The sequence below is a fragment of the Pongo pygmaeus genome, chromosome 9 (genome assembly GCF_028885625.2).
Source record: "Pongo pygmaeus isolate AG05252 chromosome 9, NHGRI_mPonPyg2-v2.0_pri, whole genome shotgun sequence".
Classification (NCBI taxonomy): Eukaryota; Metazoa; Chordata; class Mammalia; order Primates; family Hominidae; genus Pongo; species Pongo pygmaeus.
In genome coordinates this window covers 126479228-126500515 of record NC_072382.2, presented here as the reverse complement: position 1 = coordinate 126500515, position 21288 = coordinate 126479228, and the positions used below count along the sequence as shown (strand labels likewise).

At 50.3% G+C, this 21288-nt stretch overlaps 2 protein-coding genes across 3 annotated transcripts; one reads left to right on the top strand and one right to left on the bottom strand.

Annotated features, from left to right (window-relative positions):
* The first annotated feature begins 4 nt into the window (after positions 1-4).
* VSIG2 (V-set and immunoglobulin domain containing 2) lies at positions 5-4783 on the top strand. Its single transcript, XM_054438720.2, has 7 exons — positions 5-187; positions 685-842; positions 1360-1567; positions 2397-2555; positions 3499-3618; positions 3724-3868; positions 4590-4783. Exons 1-7 carry the CDS (start codon positions 127-129, stop codon positions 4720-4722), a joined length of 984 nt encoding a protein of 327 aa, XP_054294695.1. The 5' UTR covers positions 5-126; the 3' UTR covers positions 4723-4783.
* A 263-nt stretch (positions 4784-5046) lies between these two features.
* On the bottom strand, positions 5047-12374 carry NRGN (neurogranin). 2 transcript variants are annotated; one of them, XM_054438722.2, is made up of 4 exons: positions 12196-12374; positions 6538-6764; positions 6278-6298; positions 5047-5856 (listed from the first exon to the last, which is right to left on the bottom strand). In XM_054438722.2, the coding sequence occupies exons 1-2, from the start codon at positions 12208-12210 to the stop codon at positions 6543-6545; spliced, it is 237 nt and encodes a 78-aa protein (XP_054294697.1). In that variant the 5' UTR covers positions 12211-12374; the 3' UTR covers positions 5047-5856; positions 6278-6298; positions 6538-6542. The 2 variants fall into 2 exon arrangements, with proteins under 2 accessions (XP_054294697.1, XP_054294696.1); XM_054438721.2 differs by having other exon boundaries at positions 6278-6295; positions 12196-12373.
* Positions 12375-21288: the final 8914 nt, after the last annotated feature.

Below are 21288 nucleotides of genomic sequence, written 5' to 3'. Positions count from 1 at the left end.
GAGATACCAGTCTCGCTCCTGCCCAGCCCGGGCGGCTGCCTTTGGGTGCTCCCTTCCCTGCCCGACACCCAGACCGACCTTGACCGCCCACCTGGCAGGAGCAGGACAGGACGGCTGGACGCGGCCATGGCCGAGCTCCCGGGGCCCGTTCTCTGCGGGGCCCTGCTAGGCTTCCTATGCCTGAGTGGTGAGGAGGGGCCGGGCGGGACCACGGCGAGAGCTGGGGGGCATAGGCCTGGCTTCCCCGGCTCCTCGGGACCCACTCTGTCCCCGCCAGGCCAGATGAGGCTGTCGTGGGCCGCAGGGGCCCTAAGGCGCCTGAGGTGAGGCCGGAGAGGGGGTGTCGAAGGCCCGGAGGGCGTAGGAAAGAGACCCCCAAGCCGGCGAGCGAGTTGGGCCTCTCCGCGGCACAGGCCTGACCCATTCCACCGCAGGACTAGTGTTTTCCTTTCTCTACTAAACACACACACCCTCTTACCTGGCCCGGTTCCGGCTCTTTTACCCACAAAGACCCGGCCCCTCCCGGAAACCTCAGGGTTTGGGAAGGGAGGGGTTGGATTGAGGGGAGAGGGTTGTGCTCTGGGGAGGAAGCCCGCAGCTTCCAATGTAGATGCCCGAGGGTGGGCCCGACCCTCCAGATCACTGGAATTTGGGTTCCCACCTCCCTCTGGTCCCCGGCCCCAGGGCTGGCCGTGGAAGTGAAGGTACCCACAGAGCCGCTGAGCACGCCCCTGGGGAAGACAGCCGAGCTGACCTGCACCTACAGCACGTCGGTGGGAGACAGTTTCGCCCTGGAGTGGAGCTTTGTGCAGCCTGGGAAGCCCATCTCTGAGTCCCATCCAGTGAGCTGAGAGGGACTGCATGAAGCTGGGTTGGCCTGGAGGGACAGGAGCCCAGGATGAGGGCATGGGGTCGGGAGGGGGCGTTTGGGGATCAGTATGCTTGGATGAAAAGGTAAGTGGGCGCTCCCTAGATCTTTTCAGAGCTGCAGTCTGCCTGACCCTGTATCTTCCTTTCCTCTCCCATAGCTCCTATTTCCAACTCCCCTGCCTTAGTGTATCCATTGACATTAAGGTGTTGTGACTGATACCAAGATAATATGCTGCCTCTTCTGCCTCTCTCTTTGAGAGAGAGAGAGAGAGAGAGAGAGAGAGAGATACCAATGGATCAGGTCCATTTAGCACCTGAAAGGGGGTGGTGTTTGGGGACAGAGAGACCTTTGAGGTTCCAGCTACAGGGTATCAGCCTCCCTGGCTGATGTAAGTCAGGGGCCTCTTATACCCACTTTGATGAGGAAGGACTGTAGAGTTGATGCCAGGCAGAAAAAGGCACATATGTGTGTCTTCTGCCTCTCCCCAGATCCTGTACTTCACCAATGGCCATCTGTATCCAACTGGTTCTAAGTCAAAGCGGGTCAGCCTGCTTCAGAACCCCCCCACAGTGGGCGTGGCCACACTGAAACTGACTGACGTCCTCCCCTCAGATACTGGAACCTACCTCTGCCAAGTCAACAACCCACCAGATTTCTACACCAATGGGTTGGGGCTAATCAACCTTACTGTGCTGGGTAAGGCAGGCTGGGGATCCACGAGCCACATACTCTTTCACATACTTGGGGGGTTTGCATTGGTCCTGCTAAATCTTTGGTTTCTTTTAGCCCAAGCACACAACTGCACTGGGGGCCCCAAGTGAAAATACTCCCTTTCCAAGTCTTCTAATTCAGATAGTCATACTCCAACTCCACCCTCCACCGAGAGCATCTCCTCCATCAGAGCCTAATAACAGAGTGTGTGAGAGAAAGTCCTTCCCATACATGGGGATCTGAGCCTGCTCCCAGCAGCTCCATCATGGGGGAGCCTCTCATTGGTAGTTGGATTCTGTCCCTCCCAAGGTCAACAGCCGAGAAGGGGAGTGGCCACCAAAGGAACAAGGGCCCCTATTACTGAGCACCAACTTCGTGCTCAGAGCTTCTGTCTCACCCCAAACTAGAGCCTGTTCAGAGATGAGCAATCAGAAAAACTATCAGAGACTGACAGTGTTTAGATGGAAAAGAGAAGGCCTAGGATGGGTGTATTACTGCTGGATTCAACTATCCAAAGGGCTGTCATATGGAGGAGAGATTTTAATTTCTCTTTGTGGGCCCAAAGAGCAGGAACTGAAACCAATGGGTGGAGGTTATGTTAACACACATTTTGGCTCAACATGAAGAAGAATTTTCTCTAACAATCAGAATTTCCAATAGTGGAAATCCCTCAGTTCCTGGGGATGCAGTGGTGTGTGGACCCAAGAGGACCACTGTTTGATAGGGGTATTAAAGTAGAGAATGTAGCACCTAATGGAGTTGGGAGTGGGGTTGGAAGATTGCTGAGGAACTTTCTGGTTTTTTTTTTTTTCAGTTCCCCCCAGTAATCCCTTATGCAGTCAGAGTGGACAAACCTCTGTGGGAGGCTCTACTGCACTGAGATGCAGCTCTTCCGAGGGGGCTCCTAAGCCAGTGTACAACTGGGTGCGTCTTGGAACTTTTCCTACACCTTCTCCTGGCAGCATGGTTCAAGGTAAGGCCCCAGGGCATCAGGAAGAGGGTACTGGAGACCTGGGCAAATCTGGGCTCTAAATCCCACACACAGGTATTATCAGTTCCATGACTAGGGGTATGAGACAAACCACTATACCTTTCCCTCTCTCTTCCTTGGTTCCTGTATTGTTCCCTCCTGCCTGTCCTCCTGCAGTGTGTGGCTGCATGATCCTGGGAGTATTTCTCAAGCTGAATATACTACTGATACCCTGGAAGAGAGTAGAGGGCAGGCAGCATTCAGATGATGCCCACCCGTCTGCCTTGGGGAGATTTCTTTTAGGTTTCCTAAGGGTCATGGATCACTTCCAAACTTCCTAGAGAGGAAACTGAGGCAGAGTAGCACGGACTGGCTGGAATCTTTTAACCAGTTTCTTTGGAGGAGCCTTAGTTTCTTGGCTTCCTCTTCCTGGATCCAGTTCTTCTCTCTCCAGCCCCAGCAAACTCCTTTATCAATCCAGAAATGAATGACCCACCCCCAGATCACCTTCCTGGTATGTGCTCTGCCTTCTAAGGCAAAGGTAAACAGTTTAGAAAAGCATTTGTGTCAGCTTAGAGCCACCCTACAGGATGCAGTTTCTAGCAATCAAGCTTTTACCCCAAACCAGGAACCTGACATCAGCCAGTAAGCACCCCACCCCGACTCCATTGCGTTTCTGAATCCTTTATGAGTGTGCAGTCCTCCTCCTCCCAAAAAGGCAGCTATGTAGGGTGGAAAGAACAGGTAAGTTGTAGCAGCTTTGGAATTCCTCTCTGGGTCACCTCAGACACACTACTTCCTTCTTCTGAACCGGTTTCCTCGCCAGTAAAAAAAAATTAGTTGCTCCCTGACAGGATTGTTATAAGGATGACATGAAATGTGCTGTCTTCATAGAGCTGCTCACTGAGTTGAATGAGTGGTGGAACACTTCCTCTTCATCCTCTAGATGAGGTGTCTGGCCAGCTCATTCTCACCAACCTCTCCCTGACCTCCTCGGGCACCTACCGCTGTGTGGCCACCAACCAGATGGGCAGTGCATCCTGTGAGCTGACCCTCTCTGTGACCGGTAGGGATGCTGGGTGGAGGCCAGGCCGGCAGCCTTGTGTTGGGGGAGCTGTCGGCTGGTGGGCCGAGGAAAGCCTGCAATTCTGAGCGTCCTGTATCTCCTTAGAACCCTCCCAAGGCCGAGTGGCCGGAGCTCTGATTGGGGTGCTCCTGGGCGTGCTGTTGCTGTCAGTTGCTGCGTTCTGCCTGATCAGGTTCCAGAAAGAGAGGGGGAAGAAGCCCAAGGAGACATATGGGGGTAGTGACCTCCGGTGAGCAGGAGGGCTGGGGGGTGGTACAAGGAGGGAGGAAAGGGCTTGAGTTAAAAGCGGGTGCCTGCAACCCTCAAACTCCGACATCGTTCAGTGTGTTTAGGAGCAGGTGTTGTTCAGCCCTGGGATTTGCTGATGGCAGCAGTATAACCTGTGTATTTGAGGGTACAGGCAAGCGTTACAGGGTGGAGTGGCTGGTCCACAAGCTGTGGCTGGGAAGCTCAGTTTGCAGGACTGCCCTGCCCCTCCTCATATTTCATAAAGTTTACTTTTCTGTTCTGAAGGCATTTTCATATATTTTCACCACCTGGGAGTAGCAGTGGCTTGTAGATGCCAGGAAATGGATTTGTCCTGAGCAGTCAGCTGAGTTCAATTCTTCTGTGGAGGAAATCAGGAAAGGGGAGGGGAAGCTGCCTCTGTCATCCACTTTAGCTGCCAGTCAGGGTCTGGGATAGGGATCAGAGCAATATTTCTCCAGGTGGAGTCCTCAGATTACCTGGACAGAAATCACCGGGAACTAGTTATACATTCAGATTCAGGCCACTTCTAGCCTTCCTAGAGTTGTGCGTTGGGGAGTGATGAGGCCCAGAAATTTCATTTTAACCAAAGTTCTGCAGATTATTCTCAAGCACAGTGAAATTTAAAAGTCCCCAGGTTAGAGGATGGCCCTCCTCTGCAGGAGGCTTCTACTGTTCACTCAGAACTTGCCTATATCCATCAGGGAGGATGCCATCGCTCCTGGGATCTCTGAGCACACTTGTATGAGGGCTGATTCTAGCAAGGGGTTCCTGGAAAGACCCTCGTCTGCCAGCACCATGACGACCACCAAGTCCAAGCTCCCTATGGTTGTGTGACTTCTCCCGATCCCTGAGGGCAGTGAGAGGGAATATCAATAATTAAAGTCTGTGGGTACCATACTGTCTCCTTCTTCTTTCTGCTGGTATGGCGAATTCCTCTAGGCGGCTCGGAGTATTAACAGTAAGAGAAGGAATGGGCTTGAAATCCGAGAAAAGGTAGGCAGGAAGTTTGGTTGGGTCAAAGGGGTACGTTTCAACCTAGGTGCCTCTCCACTTCACCCCACCAGCCCCCGATTGTTGATTTTTGGTTTGGCCCAAGGAGACTTGTTCAAGTTGCAAGCGGAGGCCTTGTGCACCCAAACTCCCTCCCCCGGCACCCTCTGAACACTTGGACATTCCTCTTTATTGTTCACATTCCAACCCAGCACAGTCACATGCACACACGGAGATTAAAAACCTTTCGGCCACAGCCCCAGGAGCCCGGCGGGGGGGGGAAGGGCGGGACCGACGAGGGCGGGGCGGGGCCGTGGAAGACTCCTCCTACCGAGCCTCCCAGGCGCTCGGCGTTTGCATAAACAAGAGAGCTGGAGAGGCTGCCCTCAACAGTGCGCTGGGGAAAGGGGAGGGAACGTGACAGGCAGGTGTGGGATAGGGACTTCTGTTCCGGTCAGAGCAAGGGGCGTCCGAAACCATAAAAACCCTCTTCCCTTCATCTCGCCCCGGATCCAAAGTCTTGGGGCTAGGCTGGGGCGGGAGTGGCACGGAGATGTAGGGCGCCCCTTTTACCTGCGCACAGAACGAAAGAACTTGTTTTTTCTTTAAGTGAGTGTGCTTGGGTGACGCTTAGGGCGCCCTCCGCAGTGCGCGCAAGAAAGCGCACTGAGGCTGCGGAGGCAGAGCTGCATGCTGGGTGCGGGGAGAGGTGGGCGAGAAGCAAAAGAAGGAAGATTGGGAGCGCATGGTTTAGGGTGGGGTGGAGTGGAAGGGCAAATGGGGACCATACTGGACTGCAGAACTAACTAAAAGGGCACGGACTCAGCGACTCCGCGACGGAGCCTGCCTGGGTGAGGGAGTCTCTGGGACGCAGGGGGCTCCTGTAGCTGGCAGGTTGCTGGGCAGGAGGGGGTCACAAACACGGCAGGGAAGTCTCGTCGCTGCGAAGGGGACGCGGCATCCATCTCTCCTTGGGAACTGAGGAGAGAAAAGGTCTGAGAACCTGCCCTCTGCTGCTACTTCCTCTCCCCCGCTCCCTTCCCCCTTTCAGTACCAGGATTCTTTGGGCGGGGAGTGCCAGGGGGCCCCAGTCACCCAGAACCCCCACCCCGAGTCAAAGCGCTGAAATGAGCCCCGCGGCAGGTACGTGTGCGCGCCGCGATGTATTTCTGCCCCTTGGCCGGGCTTGTGCAGCCAAATGGGGTGGCTGCGCATGTCTTGGTCCAGGTATGTCCCCGTCGCAGCCTCGGGCGTCTGGATGTATCAGAAAACCCGCAGGGGCAGGGTGCATTTTCCCCGGCTGGGAGGGGTGAGGGCGGGCAGAGGGAAGGGCTGGGGATTCGATCCTTTTTTCCCACTCACGGGTCCCACCCCGCCGCCTAGGGGCCGTGTTCATTACCTTTGAAAATGCTCAGTTCTTCTTCGGTCCAGGGCGGGGCATAAGGGAGAATGCGGAGGGAGAAACAGGTGAGCTCCTGGAATCCGTGCAACCGTCAGCCTCTTCCCACCCACCCACCTCCCATCTCGGATTTCTATCCCCCAACCCTTAGCTCCCTCCACGCCCCCTGCACCTCCAACCCGCCCTCATTCTCCCCCTGCTCCTTCTGGGGAGGGCTGGGGAAGGGCAGCTGTCAGCCAGCCACGCGCCGCCCGCCTCACCTGGCCTAGTCTCCGCTGGGGCCGCCGCCCGCGCCTCCCCGGGCCACCCCAGCTCCGCCAGGCCCCCCAGGGCCCGGGCCCTTCCGGCCGCGCTCTCCGCTCTTTATCTTCTTCCGCGCCATGTGGCCCCGAAAACTCGCCTGGATTTTGGCGGCGGCCGCGTTGGCGCCGGGATCGTCCAGCGGGATGTCTAGAATGTCGTCGTCCGGCTTGGAGCAGGCGTTCTCCTGGGAGCGAAGCAGGAGGGTTCTTGTGGGGTCACTGGGTCTTGATCCGCGGGAGTGGGGTAGGAATAGAGCCCTGAGGGACAGGGACTATGGCGACGCGGGGGTGGGAGGTGCAGAGAAGGATGTCGAGCCTGGAGCAGGGCTATGGCAGGACACGCACTGGGGCATGGGCAGCGACAGGGGAAGAAGGTTCAGGGCCAGGTGGACAGTCATGTCTCAATTCAGGAAAGAGAAGTGCAGGCAGGATTGGGTGCGGAAGAGCCAGGCCCATCACCAGCACCGTTAGGGGTCTGCAGAGCTGATTGAAGGGTGGGTTTGGAGGGGCAAGGAAAACAGCAGCAGGCACTCCTGGAGTGGCCTCCTGTCCCCCTGCTCTCAGAGGGTACCTCCAGCTCAGAAGGACCCAGTCTGAGTCCAGGGTTTTCCGTGGAGAGGGTGGAGAAGCCTCACTCCGCCAGCCCTCTCCCCAGTAGAAATGCAGAAAGCTCTCAGCTGGAATTAGGGAGAGGATGGGGATACTAGTCAGTGAGCCAGCCTCCCCCGACCTAAGGCTAGAGGCCCAGAGATTGTTTTCCCATTGACTCTTCATTTTCCAATGCCCAAGAATGAACTCAAACACAGGAGATAGGAGATGATTTGGATGAAGTGATAGAGAAAAGGCTTCACTCCAAGAAAAAAAAAAAAGAAAGAAAGAAAGAAAAGAAAATGAAAAGACCTGGAGGAGCAAGAAGCCCTTTCCAGGGTGTGCTTATGAGGAAGAAGGGAATTATGGTGATAGCTACCACTTAAGCACTTACCTTGTTCCAGGTGCAATAACGGTGTTTTACAGGCATTATTTTATTTAGTCCCCCAAAATAAAGCTATTACGTACCTTTTTATCATTACCCCTAATAAAACTAATGATTAGACTGTTTAAAAACCTACCTGGGTCATACAGACAGTTACCAGTGGACCCAAGATTCAAACCTTCGTATTTCAGAGTCCAGAATATATTTTTACCCCTACTTTGTAGGATAAGAAAATGCAGCCCAGCCAACCAGCCAAGGTCTACCATTTGCTATAGGTGTGTGGCCTTCGGCAAGTTATCTAATCTTTTCCTATCTCAGCTCCTTCCTCTAAAATATCAGGATAATACTATCCACCTCTATGAGTTGTGGGGAAGAATAAACAGCATGATATGCATAAAGTCTCTTGCACAACCTAGCTGCTCAATAAATGGTAGCTCTTATGATTGTCTTAAAAATAACATTAAGTTAATGTGAAATAGTCATTTTTGCAGGCCAAAAGTAGTCATATAATAACAATTTCATATGGTTCAACCTAATAATAATCAGGCCCACCTCTATGCCCCAAACTAGGTTTCTGTTTCTCTGACAGCCTGCCCTGGCTGAAAGTAGAAGGTGTGAGGGGATTGATGGTATAGATTGCAGAAGAAAGGCTATGGAATGGAGAGGAATTCAGCCTCTGAGCCCTTTTGTTGCTTAACATTACTTGCAGTATTAGCGTGGGTCAGGATGGGGATGGTTACTATGAAGTTAGAAGGATGTTTCTCCTTTGATCTGGCTCTCTGGCTTCTAGGAATTTGCCTCCTTTTTTTTTTTTTTTTTTTTTTTTTCATGAAGTCTTCCACTGCTTTGACTATCTTTTTCTTCTAGGACACAAGATGACCAAGGTTTCACATAATAATGGTAATTCAGTTCTGCACATTCGCTCTCCCTGCCATCATCCATCCGGTTCATAGAAGTGGACAGGATATGAGCAAGGCTTCAGTGATCACTGTCCTAGCCAGATTCTGCCCCAGGAGCACAAGCTTAAACTCCAGATGCCCAAGCCCCGGCTTATAAATGGCTCCCCTCGCCATGTTTCCCAAGGTTAGCCTTATTTCCTGGGCTTCACATTCTTCAGTTCGTGCTCAAGATGCCCACCATCGATTTAAACACAGTTAAAAGGAGTTACATTTTGGTAGAAGAGCCAAAAAAAAAAAAGAAAGAAAAAAAGAGTCACAGGCAGGTATGGTTGTGGAGAGGCCAAACACAGGTCTAGGGTGCTCAGAAAAGACTCCTTTGGAATGTTTTATTCTTAGAGCTCAAGTCTTTCTTGGGATATCCTCAGGGAACAGTGAGGCTTCTTCTCAAAAGAGGGTGACAACCATAAAAAAGCATTCCTGACCTACCTCTCCTCCTCGGCCTCACAGCTATGGAGGAGTGGGAAGGTTGAGTGGAGGAAGGGATATCTGCCTCCAACCACGCTAGACCCGACCTGCTGTCACCGCCCGCCCCAGCTGGATCCAGAATGGAAACCTGGAATAGCCCGCAAAGCCACCCCCGACACTCCATGTTCCTCCCCAGAACCAGCTCCCTCTCCTGCCAGCTGAATTTTCAGGACAGAGCTGCCAGGTGGCCAGTCCACAGGTGGAAGTGGAAGGAGATTGAAAGGACCTGGGAAGAGGTTCATTGGTCATGGTGCCTGGCTGGTGCCTTCCAAAGCCAAGGTTGCTGGTGTGTGCCTGAGAGTTCCATAGGAACTAGGGACTTCTGGGAGGGAGGAGGTGGAAGGTGCCCTGGTCAGCAAAGCAGGGGCCCAGGCTCCTTGTCCCAACTGGGCACATCACTTCATCTCTGAGAGTCTCATTTTCTTCAGCCACAATTAATGAATAAAGTCTCCTTCAGCTCCCAAATCCAAATAGCTTTAAGGATTTCCCCTGCTTGCTGCTTGTTATTATGTCAGGCCCTGTGCTAAGCCTTTGCATATATTACCTCATTTAATCCCCATTTTGGAAGTCAGGAAACAGCCTCTGAGACATTTTGTAACTTACCTAAGGTCACTCAGTTGACAAATAGTGAAGTGATGGGATTCAGTAGCCTCTGCTGCTAGCCACTGCCTCAGGGCAGGTAATTATTTCTATGAATTCAGCAGGGCCAAGCCAACTAGACTAAGCAAAAGAAATGAGGAGGATCCAAAAAAAAAAAAAAATGTTTCTTTCATGTGCTTTTTCATGCGCGGTGAATGCAGGAAAAGTCATATATATATATGGCTATGTAAATCAGCAACTGCAATATTTGAATCAACAGGAATAAAAAACCATTCCTCTGTCTCTTAAAAAAATAGGCAGATCTGTTTTCTTATTCCTCATTTCTGTTTGAGCCTCTGTACCAAGGAGAAACAGGAATAAGGCAGGACTAGATTCCTCCCAAACACCAGGTGATGCAGTCAGTGAGGAGAGCTCCAGAATCAAAGATGAAGAGGGACATGCCTCTAGCCCCCAAGAGGTATGCTGTTCTTCCTACACATCTCAGCTCTCTCCCAGCACTGAGTCCAGCCCTCCACAGAAAGGGAAGGAAAATGCCCACCCCCAGCCCTGCCCTTCCCCAACCCTCCACACATCACTCCTTCTTCTTCTTCCTGCCCTCGTGCACAGTCTGATAATGGTGCTCTCTCTTGCTCAGCCCTTTAGCCCTGCGGACCTAGGACAGGGCATGACTTGGGAAGGCTCCTGTGCACAGGGTGCACTGGAGGAGGTGCCCCAGGCCCTGGGCCACGGAGATAATTGTGTATCTGCTTCTTCTTCACCTTCTGGGTGGGTAGCCTCTCCTTTTTTAAGGGACACTGACTTCAACCATGTCTGCTAATCCCTCAGTATGGCTCCCTGGGCGCTCAAGAGCAACAGTTCCAGGCAGGGACCCCCACATCCTACTCTAATGACTATTGCAGACACAGAGAAGACCAATTCCATTCCTTCCCTGGCCTCTTGGATTCTTTTGTTTACTCACCTCTGTCCAGTGACCATGTCACCCACTTCCCCTTCCCCAGCAATACTCCCCTCTCATCCTCACCTCTCCCCTCCCCCCAGCTCATTTCCCAGAACCCACCATCCATTTATCTTCTCTACTTTATACAATACTGCTGGGAGGAGGGGCTCTTCCTCAGTGGAGCCCAGGAACCTCCATGAGGAGCCCATTTCTCCCTTCACAACCAAAAAATTGCTTCCTGTAGAATAACAAGCAGAGGGAAAAGGCTGGAAGGAGATATGTTATCGGGGTGTTCTCCAGGGGGTGAGACTGTAGGTGACTGACATGTTTGTTTTTCATACTTTTCTCTAGTTTTTACGTTTTCCATTATGAGCAGATTACTTTTATAATCAGTAAACATTTAGAGGAGAGGTTAAACCACAGCTCTTTGAAGAAGACAGGGCTATGTTTGAATCCTGCCTCCACAGTTAGGAGTCATGCTTCCTTGGAAAAATCTAACTTTCTAAACCTCAGTTGGCAATTCTGTGAAATACCTACTTCACAGGGTTGTTGCGATGATTAAATATAAAGTGCTGGCTACAGGGCAGGCATTCACAAACTGGCAACTATTACTGAAACTAATAAGAGTTAAAATCGCAACAACCACCACTTGCCCCTAAGTTTTCTCTGCCTCTTGGTACCCAGACATGGGAAAGTCTCACCTATTATAGAACTGGGCTATCCTTTCCTTCCAAAGCCCACTTTTTTTTCTTTACTATGCCATAAGGTGGCAAAGTCAGTAAGTAACCTGGTGTATCATTAGCTGGTTGGCTGAATGACTGAAAATACAAGGACTTTGGAATAGTCTTTCTCCAAGTGCAGAGGCAAAAAATAAATAAGCAAACAAATAAATTTCATATACGTATGATCACTGTACTCTTCCAGTGAGGCAGGAGCCAGGGCCTATGCCAGGCGCTTTCATACCGAGTCACCTTAGCAGCAACCCCCTCGGGCGCTGGGCACTTGCAGTACCCAGGTTTCCGCGTGGGCGCTGACAAATTGCAGACACTTCCTTCCCTCGCCAGCAGGGCTCTCTCGCGGTCACTTCACCCAGCCCCTTCCGAGCGAGAAGGCCTTGGGGGCCGGGACAACCCCTCCCCAGAACCACCCTGACTAGGCTCTTTGCAGCCAGCATCACTACCGAGCTAACCAATATGGACCAGCCTGCGCTGCACAGGGCGCTTAGGCGATCTTTGGAGGGTCATGAGGATCAGCCTGTCCGCCCACCGACGGCGGCGCAGTGGGATGGGGAACGGGGTGGGGGCCGAAAGACGGGAGAAAGGAGTCTCTGCAGTGTCTCCAGGCGATGGTTTCCAGCGTCTCACTGGGGAGGAAGCTCCTCCTGTCATCCAACCCGCAGTTCCCCTCTTGCAGAGCCCTGCCGAGCTCCCAGTCCAGCCTAGGCTGTCTAGCGGATGGGCGCTCAGACGCCCCCGCGAGTTGAGGAGCATTTTTCCTAGGGCTTCCAAGTCGGGCGGGCGCCTTCCGCCATCCACCACCCACGTCTCGGCAAGGACCCCTTTTCTTTCTGCTTCTAGGTCTTCCGCATCCACTTCCATCCCTCTCTCTCCCTCCAGGGCTTTCTCAGGCGCCTCTCGCAGCAGACCCCGCCAAGTGCCCCTCCCCCGGGCCCTTTAACTTACGGTGCAGCAGTCCATGCTGGTGTCAGGGGTCCTCGGCGGGGACGAAGGCTGGCGCTGGGCGGGGGTGGGGTCTGTGTGGTGCCGGGTGGGGGCTCTGGGGCAGTCGGCCGGCAGCCGACCCGCGCCGAAACAGCAGCTCTGCTCTCGGGTCCGGTCTCCCGCGCTCGGCTCCGCTCGCGAATGTAACCTGAGCCCCGCGGCCGGAAAGCCAATCAGGAGCAGCCTCCGGCAGGGTGGGCGGGGAGAAGTGGCGGGAGGACCACGCCCTCTCGCGGCTCTCTCCGCCGCGCTCCCGCTCCTGCCCCAGCCCCACCGCCTACACGCTTGTATCCAAGCCTCCTACACACTCCATCCTCCCGGGCGCAATCCCCTGGCTTGCTAGGCGGCAGACTGCCAGGCAGATGTACGCCGGAGTAGGCAGAAGGAGGCCCCCGACACCCCGAGCACAAACACCCACATCTGGGCACAGCACCTACTCCCGCTCAGAGAAAACCACGCACCCCTCACCCACCCCTCCATACTTCCACAACCTAGCAGGAGTCCCAAATATGGCTCCCTCTAACTTCACTCCCCTTCAGTCCGCAAAGAAAGGCTCCCTAACGGGCGGTAAAAAGGTCTCATCATCACTCCTGCTACAGACGGAGAAACCTGTTGGTACAACCTGGCGATGGGCATGCGTCCTCACAAAAGCTCACAAGCCCCACATGTCCACATATGATTTTCCCAGGTCTTCTTCCAACATACAGACACTGCAGATACAACCTGCAAAAATAACTACGCAGCCCTTCAGTTCCAGGTAAATGCGGACACCCTGTTGTGGGCGCCCGCGCGCTCACGCACGCACGCGGACAGTCACCCAACTCAAGCTGTCGGCATGACGTATCTATTATAGATCTGTCTACATGAGCTGCAACAAACAACATCATATATGCACAACACCTATTTTATATGTATTTATATATGGGCACAGACTTGGAAGACGTCTCCTCCTCCCTTTCATACCAGACTCTGCCTAACCTTTTGATCTACTGCCTCAGAATAAGACAAAAGCTGGCCATCCTCGCCCTTGCTCCTGAGAAGAAGAAAAATACCCTAAACCCAAGTATAGAGAATTCGAAGTAATTGGCTCTTGGGTCCATGATGAGGCAGGATGTGGGCTTCGTGAGAGGCTGGGAAGGGGAGCTATGGAAAGAGCATCTGGGAGGGACAGACTGCCACTGTTGTGGTCGTCAGCCTCCCCCAACTCGGCAGGGTACAAAAGCTGGCAGTGTGGCTTGTTATGTGGGTAGGGTAGGCCTTCTCTGAGAAAACTAGAAAGTCTTTCTCAGCTAAGGTCCCAGAGAAGGGAAGGAGGAAAGGATGGCTCCTGCTGGGAGCAAAGGTGGGAAATGCCCTGTGGCTCTGGTTGGGACAGCAGATCCTGAGACAGCTCTGCTGTGCATCCCCAGCCCCTGGCCATGACCAGGGACCACATGGCGGTGACATGCTTCCTTTCCACCTAGATGTTTGGGCCCGAGGCTCTGCTTGCCAAAGGAAAAATGAGTGGGAGAGAAATGCCTGAGTCCATTCAGGGTGGGGATAAGGTTAGCCAGCTTGGGGTCCCAGGCTGAGCTGGATGCTGGCGGGGATTCCAGGGCTTGGGGTGTAGGGGTGTCTCTCCCAGCAAGTTTGGGACCCACCCACTTTTGTAACGAAAAATCTGTTCCCTAATCTGTCTGTGGCACATCTTCCATCTCCCCACCTCCTCCAAGTGGCCAGATGTCCTGGGAACTCAGGCCCCTGCCTAAATGACTGGCACATCTGTGGCCTTCTGTTGCGCCAATTCCCGCTGGACTTCAGCTCCAGAATCCAGACAGGAGAGGAAAGGAGGAAATTGGGGGACAGAGTGGATACCAGGCCTAGACTCTGTGCTTTTCTCTTCCCAAATTAGAGCTGAGGAATTCGGGATTTGGTGAGTTTGCAGTAAAGTCTCCCAAGTTGCTAGGCAACATCCCTCTGCAGACTGCGCTGCCTCTGGGCCCTTCTTCCTGCTGGTCAGAACTGAAGGGGGGGTATCTTTACAACACCCCCCCCCCACCAACTCCCACACAGGCAACACAGCCCTTCCCTCTTCCTGAAGGACACCTTTGTGTGGGGTGAGGGTGTCTCTGAACACTGGAGGGCCCATAGGAGAACAGATACGGCAACTGTCAGTTCCATCCGCAAAGCAACCATTTCAGCAACAGCCCACTCAAGGCGCCTACGCAGAACTGGCCACAGTGCTGGCCCTGGGGGATGGGCAGGCTCTGAGGTGAGGAAAAGATAGAGAGGAAGGCAGAGCCTGAGATGAGAAGACAGACACTCACAAACTCAAATACCAGTGGCAGGAGCAGTAACACATATGGCCTCATAGAAATTACACACACAGATCCAAAGATGCAGACACACACACTGCCCACACACCCAGAGACACACACCCTGCACGGGTTGTCACCCACTGACATCCAAAGACATGCTCAGCGTGGGCCCCTTAACCACTGTGGGGCCAGGGCACCCACTAGCACTGGTGAAAGGTCTCTCTTCTGAGCCTCTAGGTGGCTGGGGTTTGTCAGCAAGGTGGACTGGTGGGACTTAGCCTGTGATACTCAAATAGATGAGCTAGGAGAAAGGATACATGCAGTAAGGGATGGCTGGGTCTGCCTCTGCAGGCTCTGGTCTTTGGCAGAATGATGCCAAGTTATACTCCCTGTGGTAACCTGCCTGGCCTAGGGCCTGGGTGCCCCCGGTCAACATTTGGAGTATGACCTACTGTCCAGATGGGCTTGGACTCGTAGTTGTTCTTGACTTTTCAAATTTTAAAGCTTCTCATCTATAGTCTCCAGCCCCCATAGCTACTGAAGGAGAACTGCTGGCCTGGAAAGGAGATGAGCTCTGGAAGGGAAGGGCCAGGTTAGGGAGGCAACTGGGGCATGTTGGTGGGTACCGTGGGATGGAACCAGCAGGAAGCATGGAGGTGAGAGGGGTGAGGAATAGAAGCCAAGGCAGGCGAGGGATAGACAAAAGACAGGATAAAAGATGGATTCGTGGGAAGCTCCTGTGGTCCAATACAGATTCTTCTTGGGCCAGATGGAAGGGGATTTGGAGAGGGTTGGTCCTAGTAAGCAGGCAGAAAAGCCAAGGCACGTGACAGTCTATTTGCCAATAACTTGTGGCTTCCCCTCCTCGGAGTGGGCACCTTCTGAACTTCACATCCTGGCTCAAGCCCATGGAGGGACCCATAATCAGAAGGGGGCTAGAAAGTAAGAGGCCTGTGTCTTTGGTGGAGCTGATCTGGGGGCTTCTTAGGTCAGGATTTTACCCATTTGAGTGGAGGGGGTGGAGGTAGCAGGAAATTCAGTTTTCTCTGCAAATATTTCAGCTTTTGCTGTTGTAGTATTTTTAGCAACCTGGTTGGCAGAGGAGGAGCCCGGGTACATTTTTAAAGGGGCCTCTGCCAGGCTGGAGGCCTCTTCCCACCCTCACCCCACATGTCAGAAAGGAGAGGGGGAGAAAGCACGTGGCTTAAGGGGTCCATTCAAAGGTAGAAATCAGGTTTGCTGGACATTAGGTGACCGTTAAGTCATTTTTACCAGTAGTCATTTTGTTCTGTCATTGTCAGCATCATGATTGTTACCGGCATTATCAAGAGGAGTAAATATTTCTTGAACTTCTGCTATGTTCAGGGTGCTGCTAGGGAGGCAATACAGAAGGCTTGATATAATATATTTGCTAAGATGGGGAAAGAACCAATATTCTAGAGTGAGTTCTAGGCTAAATCTGAATAGCACTTTACAAAGTGCTACCACATCCATTATTTAAAGTGGTGCTCTTGAGAACAGTGTGAGGAGGTATTACTCTTTCTTTCTTTCTTTTTGAGACAGAGTCACACTCCGTCACCCAGGTTGGAGTGCAGTGGCACAATCTTAAGCAACCTCCACCTCCCAGGTTCAAGCGATTCTCCTGCCTCAGCCTCCTGAGTAGCTGGGATTACAGGCGCTCACCACCACACCAGGCTAATTTTTTTGTATTTTTAGTAGAGACAGGGTTTTGTCATGTTTGCCAGGTTGGTCTCAAACTCCTGGCCTCAAGTGATCTGCCTGCCTCAGCCTCCCAAAGTGCTGAGATTACAGGCGTGAGCCACCATGCCCAGCCTAGGAGGTATTGTTATTTCTAACCTCTTTTTCTGAGGAGGAAACTGAGGCTGGGAGAGGTTAAGTGACTTGCTATTTGTCCAGCATTAGATCTCTGATGAAATGCAGAACTAGGACTAAAACCCAGGAGTTCTGACTTTGAATTCTGCATTTCTCCTCTACAGTGCTCCTAGCGTAAGCTAAGCAAATCAGACATAATCTCTTTTCTCTTGGATGTTGTAATCTGATGGAAAAAGTACATATATGTGTGCATGTGTGTGTATAAAATAATGAATGATAGATACCAAAGGAATTAAGCAGACAGTAAATGTTATGGGAGTTGAGGTGTGGAAGAAATGACTGAGAATTTGGATGGTCAAGGAAGGCTCCCTGGATGATGGTTTGAAGCAAGTGTAAATCCAAAAGTATCTGAGACAGGTATCAGTCAATTTGGAGAGTTCATTTTGCCAAGATTAAGGATGCACCTGTTGACACATCTTCAAGAGGTCCAGATGACATGTGCCCAAGGTAGTTGGGTATAAGCTTGCTTTACAAGCTTGTACAAGGGGTACAGTTTGCTTTTATACTTTTTAGGGAGACATAATACATCAATCAATACTTGTAAGATGTACATTGGTTTGATCTGGAAAGGTGGGACAACTTGAAGCTGTGGTAGAGGGTGGTGGCTTCCAGGTTATAGGTAGATTTAAAATTTTTCTGATTGGCAATCAGTTAAAGGAGTTATTATCTAAAGACCTGGAATCAATAGAAAGGAAATGTCTGGCTTACCATGATAAGCAGAGTTTTATCATGCAGACAAAGCCTCCAGGTAGCAGGCTGCAGAGAGAATACATGGTAAATGTTTCTTATCAGACTTAAGGTCTGTGTTGATGTTAATGCTGGTCGGCTTTTCCTGAATTCCAAAAGGGAGGAGGGTATAATGAAGCATGTCAGACCCCCTGCCTTCCCGTCATGGCCTGAACTAGTTTTCCAGGTTAACTATGGAATGCCCTTGGTTGAGAGGAGGGGTTTGTTCAGATGGCTCAAGGGAGCCTTAGCATTTTATTTTTGGCTTACACAAAAATACGACTTAGATAAGTGAAGAGGGCCAGGAGTGGGCAGAAGAGCATTTGAGGCAGGAGCAAATGTGAGCCCTGCACCACACTTAGTGTCCCTGTGAGTGCATGCCACCCCAGCCCAGAAGGGCCCTGAGGTCAGCAATCCCAGTATCCTTCCTCTTACCCAGGGTTTTATGTCCAAAGCTCAGTGCTCTGAATTCATCTACAGTACCATAGCTCTGCTGCTCCTCAGAGCTCTAATGCACACCTGCCCCTTGCTCCTATAGATGTGCCAGGTGTCTGGCTCCTCTGCCTTCATCCCATTTTTTCTAGGTCTCAGATGTAGTTCAAAATCCTGGATGTGTAGCTCCTTATTCCTATTTTGCTCCAAACACCTACTTGTTCTTACCTTTCCACCTCCCTTTCCTCAGCTTGCTTCCCCACCTCTCCTAATGTGTGAAAGCTCCTGATGGCTAAGCAATGTGTGTCCCTGCTGGGCCTGCACATCCTGCCTGCAAACAATAGACCAACACAATTTTTTTTTTAATAACAAGGCACCAACCATTTGAATAACAAGCTCTAGAACAAACCTAATAATAAGCATTTCAGTGTTGGTTCAGACAACGACCTGTTTTAATTGATTTCTGCAAAAAGACTTACATGAGATGTAGTTTTTACCTTATTTCTTAGTCCACTTAAGGATGTTTGCTCCTTTTGTGGTTCTGCTGGATAGTCAGATACAAGAAATTCCTGGTTTAACCAGCAATGCATGCCTGCTGAACCAAATGAGGTTCAGGCCATTCTCCCCATCATTGTCTACCTCTAGGCAGAAGGAAGGGGGAACTCTTATCCAGGAGCACGATATCCTCTTAAAATCATCCAGAATGAGTGGCTCTTGCCTGCGTGTATGTGCTCAGCATCCCAGGCTCACAGTTTTCCATGCCGATGCTCTCTGGTCTGAGAGCTTGGACTGATTTTTCTAATCTGGATCCACTGGCTATGGCTATGTCATTAATTTGGCATCTAGTATTTATTGCCTCATATTAACACTCAAACAATTTTTTATTTTAGAAAAACTTAAACATATGCAAAAGCAAATAAAGTAATGAACTCCACTGTACCCATCATCCACATTCAATAATTCTCAACTTATCATCAAACTTATTTAATTCGTATGCCTTCTGATTCCCCCATTATCATTTCATTCATAAATATCTAAGTATGTCTCTCTGAAAAATAAGGACCCTTTAATACTTATTTTTAAAGCATATGCTCATTAGCCTATACGTTCTGTGGGGAAACAGATTAGATTCTGAGGATCCAATGTACAATATGGCAGCTACAGTTAATAACACTGTATTGTTTACTCAAAATTTGCTAGGAGATTAGATCTTAAGTGTGATCAGCACACACACGTACACCAAAAATGGCACCTATATGTAGTGATGGATGTATTAACTGATTTCATGTGCTAATCATTTCACAAAGTATACATATATTAAATCATCCCACTGTACATTTTGAATATATACAGTGTTTATTTGTCAATTATACCTCAATAAAGCCTGAAAAATATAAAATGAAGGCTGGGCATGATGGCTCATGCCTGTAATCCCAGCACTTTGGGAAGCTGAGGCAGGCAGATCAATTGAGCCCAGGAGTTTGAGACCAACCTGGGCAACATGGTGAAACCCCATCTCTACAAAAAATATAAAAATTAGCCAGACATGGTGGTGCATACCTGTAGTCCCAGCTAGTTGGGTGGCTGAGGTGGGGGATCACCTGAGCCTGGGAAGTCAAGGCTGCAGTGAGCTGTGATTGTGCCACTGCACTCCAGCCTGATAGAGCAAGACTGTCAAAAAAAGAAAAATACAAAAATATAAAGAAAAAAATAAAGAAAGAGATTAGAGGTGTTTTCTTTACCACTGTAGCCTTAGCACAATATCCAGAACATAGTGGATACTCAATAAATAGTTTTTGAATAATTGAATGAATAAGGAGGAGAATGAAAGAATATATGTCAGAGGAAGCAAGCAGTAAAGAAAAGTATATTGCTATGGTCAGGCATGAGCTTCTTTGCAGCAGGCCATGATTCTGTTAGAGGTCCAGGTATGTCTTCAGCAACAACTCAGAAGTTAGGCCTTAAATAGGGAGGCAACTCTTCATCTCTCTGAGATTTGGTGTTGGGGCTTCCATTTTGAGGAGTGGAGATAGAGAGAAAGTTGATGCTGAGGTGGCCTCTTTTGGGGAGCAATTGGGAGATAGAACAAGTCTGGGCCTGAAAGCCAGGAAGGAGCCACGTGTGTTCCAATGTATCTGGTTTAATGTCACTCTCTGTCTAGTTCCATTTTATTATTTCTTTCCTTTAACTTGGTTAAGCAATTCTACTTTGTCTTAGCTGTGTGAGGGGACATTCAAAGAAGAGTTATATACTTGGCCTTGGGCCAGAGAGGCCAGGGTGGGGCAGTCAGCTTGGTGGCAGCAGTCCTTACAGAGGCATCACAAGAGGAAGCGACTTTTAGCCTTCGTAGCCTTAGTGTCCTGTCGCAATGCAGAGATTTGTTTCCAGTGCTAATCTTGGAGGGTTTTATTTTTATTTAAAAAGTGGAGACATTTCTTTCATTGGGTGGTCTGACATAGCAGATCCCAATTGCTTAAATAAGCTCATAGGCTAATGACTTCTGCCTACCGGGTCAAAGCGGGAGCCTATTGGGTAGACGAAGACCACCTTTTCACTGCTGTTTATGAGGAATTAAGGCCCTAACACCTATCATCTTCTCTAAACCAATCCAAGTCAGCCATCTGGATGAAGATGGTGTTACCAATAATCATCTTCTACTGAGTTTTCATATGAGCTTCTCATAGTAAGTGTTGGCATGTTCTGAAGTTTTAGACTTCAGAAGAAGGAAGACATTGACAGGATTGTTCCAGTGGACTGTCATCCACTATGGCCAAGATACAGATGAGCAGACATTAGAAGTCAGCCATTGCAAGGCCTGGGTGGCAGGCCATGTGCAAGCCAAAACTTCTTCAAGGGTATACCCAAAGTGAAAGATACTTCACATACCCCTGGACTTGGATCATGACACAGGAATTGGTTAAATGAACAAATGTCTTTCTTTATGTAAAAATGAGAGTTCTCTTACCCAGAGAAGCCCTGGCTCTAATCTTGGAAAGTGATTATTGTTTTGACTTTACTTTTTCTTTTTTGTCAGACTGAAGCACTGAAAGGTAAAGGATTATTAACTACAAGTTTTTGCTATTCTGTAATTTGGGTGGGACATTTAAGTTTAATGAGATAGGTACCGATAGTTATTTGGGTTGCTGTATTTGTGTTATTTTTGCTTTGCCTTCATGGGATTGTGTGTTGGAGTGGGGTGACTGAGGGGAGAGCTGGAACATGAGCTGTTTTTGGATTGGGTTGTTAGTGGAAATGTTCTCTCTGCTTAGAGAAAAGGCATGTTTAGAGAGAAGGAAATGAAAGTAAAAACCACACTTCCTTTTGACCCTGGGGTCTTAGGATAACTTTTCCATAGATGTTCAGTGTTCATATATACCTAGTAGACAGAGTCAAAGGTTTGTACTGGATACAATCCTATCTAGTAGATGTTCTTCAAAAGAGGAAGAATATAAAGATTGATCCTTAAAGGAGAGACAATATTGCTGTTTTTTTTGTTTGTTTGTTGTTTGTTTTTAATCTGGAGTCTCACTCTGTCACTCAGGTTGGAGTGCAGTGGTGAGATCTCAGCTCACTGCAACCTCTGCCCCCCAGCTTCAAAGCGATTCTCCTTCCTCAGCCTCCTGAGTAGCTGGGACTACAGTCACCTGCCACCACTCCTGGCTCATTTTTGTATTTTTAATAGAGACCGGGTTTCACCATGTTGGCC